Source organism: Hylobates moloch, unplaced genomic scaffold (assembly GCF_009828535.3).
Source record: "Hylobates moloch isolate HMO894 unplaced genomic scaffold, HMol_V3 SCAFFOLD_11, whole genome shotgun sequence".
Lineage (NCBI taxonomy): Eukaryota > Metazoa > Chordata > Mammalia > Primates > Hylobatidae > Hylobates > Hylobates moloch.
In genome coordinates, this window is record NW_026652286.1 from 42,003,157 (window position 1) to 42,013,428 (window position 10,272).

Sequence of the window (10,272 nt, forward strand, 5' to 3'; positions counted from 1 at the left end):
CTCAACAGAATAAGAGCAAACCGAATCCGGCAGCACATTAAAAAGTAAATATACCACAATTCAATAGGCTGTACTCCTGGAATATAAGATTTGTTCAACATATGTAAATCAATGAAAGTGATCCACCACATAAACAGAATTAAAAGCAAAAAAAAGTATGGTCACCTCAATAGATGCAGAAGAAGATTTGGATAAAATCCAACAACCCTTCATGATAAAAACCTTCGAGAGACGAGGCATCAAGGGAACATACTTCAAAATAATGAGAGTTGTTGATGACAAATCCACAGCCTACATCATACTGAATGGGCAAAAGCTAGAAGAAATCCCATTGGGAACTGGAACAAGACAAAGATGCTCACTCTCACCACTCCTATTCAACATAGTACTGGAATTCCTAGCTAGAGAAATCAGGCAAGAGAAAGAAATAAATGGTATCTAAATAGGAATAGAAGTCAAACTTTCTCTCTTTGTTGATGACACGATTTTATACCTAGAAAATCCTAAAGACTCTGCCAAAAGATTCCTAGAACTGATAAACAACTTTAGTAACGTTTCAGGATACAAAATCAGTGTACAAAAATCAGTAGCATTTTTATACACCAACAGCATCCAAGTTAAGAGCAAAATCAAGAACACAATTCCATTTGCAATAGCCACAGATAAAATGAAATACCTAGGAATACAACTAAACAAGGAGGTAAAAGATCTCTACAAACAGAATTACAAAACACTGCTGAAAGAAATCAGAGATGACACAAATAAATGGAAAAACCTTTCCTAAACATGGATTGGAAGAATCAATATCATAAAAATGGCCATACTGCCCAAAACAATCTACAGATTCAATGTTATTTCTATCAAACTACCAACAATATCCTTCAAATAATTAGAAAAACCTATTCTAAAATTCACATGGAACCAAAAAAGTGCTGAAGAGCCAAAGCAATCCTAAGCAAAAAGAACAAATCTGAAGGCATCGCATTATCCAACTGCAAACTATACTATAAAGATACAGTCACCAAAACAGCATAGTACTGGTATAAAAACAGACATACAAATCAATGGAAGATAATCAAAAACTCAGAAATAAAACTTCACACCTACAACCATCTGATTTTCTACATGGCCAGCAAAAATGAGCAATGGGGAAAGGACTACCTATTCAACAAACAGTGCTGTGATATCTCACTAGCCATATGCAGAAGATTGAAGCTGGACCCTTACCTTTCACCATACACAAAAATTAACTGAAAATACATAAAATATTTCAACGTAAAACCTCAAACTATGAAAATTCTAGAAGATGGCTGGGCACAGTGGCTCAGGCCTGTAATCCCAGCACTTTGGGAGGCCGAGGCGGATGGATCACGAGGTCAGGAGATCGAGACCATCCTGGCTAATATGGAGAAACCCTGTCTCTACTAAAAATACAAAAAAAAAAACTAGCCGGGAGTGGTGCGGGCGCCTGTAGTCCCAGCTACTCGGAAGGCTGAGGCAGGAGAATGGCGTGAACCCGGGAGGCGGAGCTTGCAGTGAGCCAAGATCACGCCACTGCACTCCAGACTGGGAGACAGAGCAAGACTCCATCTCAAAAAAAAAAAAAAGAAAAGAAAAAAGAAAATCCTAGAAGACAACCTAGGAAATACTCTTCCCAACATCAGACTTGGCAAAGAATTTCTGGCTATGTCCTGAAAAGCAATTGCAACAAAACAAAAATTGACAGGTGGGGCCTAATTAAACTAAAGAGTTTCTGCACAACAAAAAAGATATCAATAGAGTAAACGGGAAGCCTACGGAATAGGAGAAGATATTTGCAAACTATGCATCTGACAAAGGCCTAATACCAAGAATCTATAGGGAACTTAAGCAAATCAACAAGCAAAACACAAATAACTCCATTAAAAATGGGCAAAGGACACAAACGGACACTTCTCAAAAGAAGACATACAAGCTGCCAAGAAACATTTGAAAAAATGCTCCACATCACTAACCATCATATAAACGAAAATCAAAACCACAATGAAATACCGTCTCAAAACAGTCAGAATGGCTGTTATTAAAAATGGTGAGGCTGAGGAGAAAAGTTGTTGTGGGAATGTAAATCAGTTGAGCCACTGTGGAAAGCAGTTTAGAGACTTCTCAACAAACTTAAAACAGAGCTACCATTCGACCCAGCAAGCCCGAAAGAAAATAAATAATTCTACCAAAAAGATACGTGCATGCATATGTTCTTTGCTGCACTATTCACAGTAGCAAAGATATGGAATCAACCTAGGTGCCCATCGATTGTGGATTGGATAGAGAAAATGTAGTACATATACACATGGAATACTACATAGCCAAAAAAATAATAATAATGAAATCAAGTTCTATTCAGTGACACGGATATAGCTGGAGGCCATTACCCTAAGTGAATTAGTGCAGGAACAGAAAACCAAACAACCACATGGTCTCACTGATAAGTGGGAGCTAAATATTGGGTACACACAGACACAAAGATGAAAACAACAGACACTAGGGATTACTATAGGGAAGAGAGAGGGAGGGACCCAAGATGAAAAACTCCTTACTGGGTACTTTACTTACTACACAGGTGATGGGATCATTCATACCCCAAGCCTCAGTAGCACACAATATACCCATGTAACAAATCTGCACGTGTACCACTGGAATTTAAAATAAAAGTTAAAATTTTAAAAATAAAAAATAAACATTTAAGGAAACAATATTTAACATGTTTATTGGTACACAGAGAAGCTAAGTGAATCTACAAATGAATTATTAGTATTAGTTTATTAACTTAAGAATGCCACTGGGGCCAGGCACGGTGGCTCACGCCTGTAATCCCAGCATTTTGGGAGGCCGAGGGGGGCGGATCACGAGGTCAGGAGATCGAGACCATCCTGGCTAACACGGTGAAACCCCGTCTCTACTAAACAAAAAAAATAGCCAGGCGTGGTGGCGGGCACTTGTAGTCCCAGCTACTCTGGAGGTTGAGGCAGGAGAATAGCATGAACCCGGGAGGCAGAGCTTGCAGTGAGCCGAGATCAAGCCACTGCACTTGAGCCTGGGTGACAGAGTGAGACTCCGTCTCATTAAAAAAAAAAAAAAAAATGCCACTGGAAACAGGGTAAATAAAGAAAACCAAAACCAAATTTTATTAGTAATCTAGTAGCACATTAGAAAATAAAAATTAAAAACTGATATCCTTTCCAATAGTTTCAACAATTTGAAAATCTTCACTAGAAACTATGACAAAGCTATGTCCAGGGATTGGAAAGCTAATATGGTACAGAGATGATTGCATCTGAAAGTAATTTATAAATTTAATAAAATCTCAAATCCTAGAAAGCTTTATTTTCAGAAATATGAAACTGATACTATAATTTATTCTGAAATGCAGCAGAGCACCAATAGCTTACCTAATACTTTTAGAGCAACAAAAATAAAATCATGGCTGGAGAACACCCAATTGTAGTAAAATAGCACAATTTAGCCATTTTTAAAATTGATAAACATTCAGGCCAGGCGCGGTGGCTCATGCCTGTAATCCCAGCAGTTTGGGAGGCCTAGGCAAGAGTATCACAAGGTCAGGAAATCGAGAGCAGCCTGGCCAACATGGTGAAATCCCGTCTCTACTAAAGATACAAAAAATTAGCCGGGTGTGGTGGTGTGCACCTGTAATCCCAGCTACTCAGGAGGCTGAGGCAGAAGAATTGCTTGAACCCAGGAGGCAGAGGTTGCAGTGAGCCAAGATCATGGCATTGCACTACAGCCTGGGTGACAGGGCGAGACTCCATGTCAAGAAAACATGCAGTGTGTCCTGTTTTTATAGTTTTTGGGGGGCAAAACTTCAGTGTTGTTTTTTGAAAAGGAAGAACAAAACTTGATTACTTTATCTACTGAATATAAAAATATATTGTAATATTACAGTAATAAAGCCAGGGAAGCCTTGGGACAAAATGTACCCATTGAACAATAAACTTGGTATAAAAATAAGACAAAACCTAAGTATGATTAATTTTTATTATTTTTCCTTTGTTTTTACATCAATAACTTGTTATGAATATTTAAAAAACATCTTGTAAAATTGAAGATACACATACCTTTTTCCTTCCAATTCTCCTCGCTCCATGTTGTAGAGGAAGACTTGTTTAAGTTCACCATTGATATTTACATACATTTTCAACGACGCAGAGTTTTTCTTGCAATATCAAAAAATTAGCAACAATAAAGACCATAATAAAATTAATAGATTTTGTTTATCAAAATAAAACATAATAAAAACAAAATATAATGGATAATAAAAATGGAAGCCACAGATTGGAAGAAAATGTGTGCTAACATATACAACTGATAAAAGAGACATATTCATAATATATAAAGAAATTTTATACATCAAAACTAAAAGAAAAGTAACTAAGGAAAAGGACAAAAGTCTCAAACTGCCAGTTAAGAAACAATTCAAATGGCGCACAATCTACGAAAATGTGTCCCATCTTTCGTCATCAGGTAAACCCAAATTAAAAGTGTGGATTTTACAACACTGACAATAGCAAGTGTGGGGGAAGATGTGGAGTAACTGGAATTCCTATACACTTGGTGAGAGTTTAAACTGGTACAAATCATCTTGGAATACAGTTTATACTCTATTCCAAAAGTGAGCATTCTAAAATTCAGACATTCCACTTGGTTTTAAAACCAACATGTAAATGTGTGCTCCAAAAAATATACACAAGAATGTTCATAGAAGCATTATTTATAGGAGCCCACTAAAATATCCCTCAGGAGTATAATGAGTAAATAAATTGTAGTATATTCATAAACTGGAATATTTTAAAGCAATGAAAATACCAAAATAATGTTTCATAGAACAACATAGATCATTTGCAGTATAACCATTGCCTTTTTAAAAGCTCAGAACAAATTATCTCCACTCTTCTGAAATTTGACACCATAGGAATCTGCATTTCTTCTCCTCGCCTCTTTTCTTCTCTCCCTCTCTCCCATCCCCTACTCCTTTTCTTCTTCCCCTTTTCTCTTATTTCTCTTTACCATTTCTTTATTTTCTTTTCCTTACATTTAACCTGTTATTTTTCTTTCATATGTGGACTGAATTTTCTTTTTATCATAATTATAGTTCAAATCTCTTAAACTATAGATGAAAATGACTCTCTTGAAATGCTTTTTCTTTGTGGTATGCTCTTTAGACTTGCACACGTGCATCACTAATACATTTGAATTTATTCTTTTCTTGACTTTAATACCATTTATTCTTCAGTCACTTTGAGCTCTGCATTATTAAAACAAAGGATATTTATGTTCTTTCTTTATTCTTTATCCTTTATCTTCTTTAAACATTTTTACCCCATGTCTTTACTCACTGCATTGTATAACAACTTTTAATGTTTACCTTTATGTCACTAATTTAAAAGAATAACTTTAAAATTTTACTTTCTAACCATAGATTTTAATTTTGTATTATGTTTTTACTTGCCTAAACTTTCCTTTACTAATTTATCATTGTTTAATCTCATTCTGTTATCTTATCATCTCATTTTCTATTCTTGTCATCCGTGCATTTCTGTCATTATTTTTTCTCCTTTTTCATAGATTATATGAAATTATATTCATTTTGTAGTTATTCTTTAAACAGGCTTTCTAATCTTGCAGTAAACATTTTCTACATCTTGGTAATCTTTTTGTTCTCTTACAGGCTATTTCTTCTCTTATTTATCAGGACATTTTATAGGTCAATATAATAATTATTATTTGTTGTGTTGTTGATTTCCTTCTGTATTCCTCTTCACCCAGAGCTAGATCTGTCTATTCTGGCTGTTTTCCAACAAACATGGAGAATAAAACGTCTTTGTTTTCTACCTCGCTCATCTTGTCATACTTAGACACGAAGGACAGAATAATATATGTGTTCTCACACCGATTGTCAGTTTCTAGAAGTTTGTTTGGTGTTACTCCTCTCCTGAGGGAACATTCTTTTATTCTGTAGCTGCTTATTCTCTGACCCACAGATAGTGTACAGTGTATAGTTCCCAGAAATTCCTTAAATCAAGGTCCATTCTACTGGTACCCCAAATATGTTAATTATTAATGAAGACTTGCGGACTAAATTTATCATCATACACCCTTATTTATTCATCCTTCTTTTTCAATTTCTACTTCCTACACTATTGTTTATTATATTTGCAATTTCCCTCAATATGTTGCAGGTGGGCATGTATGTTTGTGTGAGTGTGGGAGTTTAAGAGAGATGCACAAAATATCAGGACGTGTGTTGAGTATTTTTTACTACACACAGAGAAAACTGATTAGGTAGAGAAAGACAAGTGTCTGAATATTTCTTATATATGTTCCCATCTTTTTGGAGTCTTCTCTAGTGATATACATTGCATCGCTCTTTCCTTAAATTATTGTATTGATTTTTTTTTCTGTGCCTTTGAGCTGGTTGGCATAAATATTTTAGCTCCCATCAAAAGCTGTGCAGTGATTCCAGAATCTAGGTTTCATGCACTGTTCAACCTTTACATGTAGACATAAACAACACTGAAGGCGTATGATCAAGCAGAGTCTCAGTATGGACTATAAGACCTCACCTACTGTTTGCCCTTATAACTTTGCTTACTTGTAGAATCTCAACTTTCTTATGCCTTTAGTTTCATTCTCTATAATTTCAGAAATGTATTTAATCCAGTGTTTCTATGTGGTTGGAGTGTTGGGGAGTGCACATTTCTTTTTATGTTCCAACTGCTACCCTAACTGGAAAACCCCCCCAGATACCCACTTAGCATGATCGAATAACCCCCTAAATTATACTAGCATTTTTATTATGACATAATTTCAGGAAACTCCATATAATATCTCACAGTGTCAAAAATTTCTAGCAGGAGAATAGTACACTCTACTAGTTACTTGCAATTATGTACTTAAATATGCATAAATGTGCATTTTACAAATACCAGTTGCCATAGAAGGTTTGTACTGACAATAAAATTTACAAAACTAAAAAAAAAAAAATTCAGCTAGGTTTACTTAGTATTACAGAAAAATGCAGGGCATGGGAATCAGCATACACAGTATCTTCAGACTTGTTCAGGGCTCCACGGTGACCCAAATACAGCTTCCCAGCTGCTCCACATTTTGCTTCACGGGACGTGAACTGGCTACAGGGGACAAGATCAACATTTGTGCAAGATTTGTTCATAATATAAACTTTGTTTGAGCTACCAAAATCTCCTTGGAGTCAAATTATAGATTTTTAGGTGTGTCGGTTAAGCTTGAAAAAAATTGCTGTTAAAAATACCTTGGCATTCACTTCCTTAGGTTTCATGAATTCACTTTTAAAAGTATATATGTCTATTCAAATCAATTGATATGTATTTTGTCTCTTTGTTAAAATGAGAGGAGAAGAGTGTGTGTTTCATATGGGATATTATAAGATTTTGATGGTATTCTGGGTATAAATAGAGTTGATTCTCGCTCAAGAGACAAAGAGTAGCACATATTTGGGAAAACATTATTCTCCAAAGTACTGTCAAATCCCTATAATGTAACTCAGGAAGTTCCAATAATCGAGGCCTTCCACATGCAGTTGGTGCTTGACTGGAGCATAAAAGTAAGAAAGATGCAATGTGAGGACTTCAGCTGAAGGCTAGAATATTGGCATATGGTAGTACATATAGCACTGATGATGCTAAACCAAGAAACAGAAAACTTATTCCTAATAACAGGCTTGCAACAGCTGACAACTTCACATGGTGAACTGTACTCCCTTCTCCCCATCACTTCACTTTTGCTACACCTTATTCTCTCTTTTTTACATCCATCATCTCTATCACCTCTTGATCCTCTTTCTCTGGTAGTCTATGACACTGAATTCTTCTTATCATTCTCTTTTTCTGAACACATACCTCCCTTGTATGTGTATGTCCAGAGTAGGGTAGCAACTGGTAAATTCTGTGAAGTCAGCTAAATCCAAATGTTTACAGGTTTTGCTGGCAAATCTCCTCCATTTTCTACTATCACCTTGCAATAATTTCTAAGGCATTCTGTGTCTCCTTCAACAATGTCTCAGAATTACCCTTGAGGGATTGTTTCTTCTAAGTTTCCACAGCTCTATTCTTTCCTTACTTATCTCCCTGTCTTTGATTTGATCATGTTGACACAAATATATAAATATTATTCTCCTTCATAATAGAGAGTTAATGCAACTTATATAGATATAATTTTCTTAACTGAGAAAAGCTGTGCAAAATTATACAGTGAAAAGAATAGTGAGAGTAAATAAAATCACTAAAACAAATTTCAAAGGCCTTTTTCTATAAACTCTGAGGCATTTTTTGGTGCTTTCTGTCTTCATGTTACACAAATGATTTGTGTAACATGAAAATCTCAGATTTGTGCAACATGAAAGACACATTAGAAATCTATGTAGTGTAATTGCTTCAAACAGCCTCAAAATTATAATGATGTGAAATTATATTTATAAAAGAAAACTCAAATTTAGGAGGCTTGTTTCTTATTTAGATCATTAATTTCTGTCATTAATGACTTCTGCAGAAAAAAGAACTCAGTTGATATTATAGCCGATAGTCAATTAATATTGCTTTCTGTAATGAAAACAATTTGTTTTAGTTTTATGATCAAGTTATTTTATAAAATTTTCTTTAGTTTTCCTTATTTTTGAATATGAATGAATCTATTTTATACCTAGGGTAGCTTTCTCCTTAAAATTAACTTGATTACCCCTTCCCGGATCTGCTTGGTCTTCACTCCATAAACAACAGGATTCAGAGTGGGTGGAAACATCAGATAGAGGTTGGCAATAATGATGTGGATGTGGTGGGGAATGTTTTTTCCCCCAAAACGATGAGTAAAAATGGTGAATAAGGCTGGAACATATGTGATAATAATAGCACATATGTGGGAGGTACAGGTGCTAAAGGCCTTATGACGAGCGTCTGCTGATGACAAACTCACCACTGCCTGCAAGATCATGGCATAAGACACAGCGATGCAAACCATGTCAAAGCCCCCAATCAGAAGGGCTGCAAAAAGGCCATAGACAGCATTGACCTTGAAATTGCCACAGGATACCTTGGCCACAGACATGTGGTCACAGTAGGTGTGGGGGATGAAGTTCCCCCGGCAATAGGGCAGGCGCTTGGTGAGGAGAATGAATGGGATGATGAGCATCACATTCCTCAAGAGGGTGGCAAGACCAGCCTTGGCGATGACAGGGTTGGTAAGGATGGTGGCATAGCATAAGGGATAGCAGATGGCCACATAGCGGTCCAGGGCCATGAGCATGAGCACCCCAGACTCCATCCCTGTCAGCATATGGACAAAAAACATCTGGGCCAGGCAGGCATTAAAGTCAATCTCCTTGAGGTTGAACCAGAATATGCACAGCGTATTAGGTACCGTGGTGGTGCACAAGGTGACATCAGTGAAGGAGAGCAGGGCCAGGAAGTAGTACATGGGCCGGTGCAGGGCCTCCTCATGGCTGATGAGGCAGATGAGCCCGCAGTTCCCTACAACAGCAATGGTGTACATAAAGCAGAATGGCAGGGAGATCCAGATGTGTGTGGCTTCCAGCCCAGGAACGCCATTCAAGATAAAGAATCCTGGGGTCAGGCTGGAGCTGTTGTCCCCAGACATGACGGCTGACAGGAGGAGAGCATTTTATACTCTTTAGCAGCCATTGCTTTCTGCCTAGGAGAGGGAGAGGTAGAGTTAGAGACGAGATAAGAGCTACTGGTTTGGGCAAAGTGTACCTCAAGTGCCATGTACATTCACCTTACATTGATAACCAGAAATTCTTTCTTCCAACTATAGCAAGAAAGACTTTGAACTACATTGTCCAAAATCACTAAGCAGTACAGTCTTACCACTACTCAATGTGCCATTGCAAACTTTGATTAACTATGCTCACTTACCACACCTCTCCCCAGCACAACTCTTATACTCTACTACATTCTAATAACAAATTGTGAGCTAGGCTGTAACTGTCTTCCTCCCTCAATAAGTCCATTTCTATTCTGTTCTCTCGGAATTTTCCCATGCTAATTGTACCTGAGTCTTGTCACTGAAATCACATGTGTATAATTACAGCATCACCCTAATCTGACCCATTCTTATCAGTAGCTTAACTTTCCATTTTTAACAATATCTCAAATATTAGCACTTTTCCCCTGCCTTGATGATAACAAAAAATGCTTATATTCTATATATGTCAATAATGTTCCACATAAC

At 36.7% G+C, this 10,272-nt stretch overlaps 1 protein-coding gene across 1 annotated transcript; it reads right to left on the reverse strand.

Moving 5' to 3' along the window:
* Positions 1–8,727: 8,727 nt before the first annotated feature.
* On the reverse strand, positions 8,728–9,678 carry LOC116476144 (olfactory receptor 52N2-like). The gene has a single exon (XM_032165865.1). The coding sequence runs from the start codon at positions 9,676–9,678 to the stop codon at positions 8,728–8,730; it is 951 nt and encodes a 316-aa protein (XP_032021756.1).
* Positions 9,679–10,272: the final 594 nt, after the last annotated feature.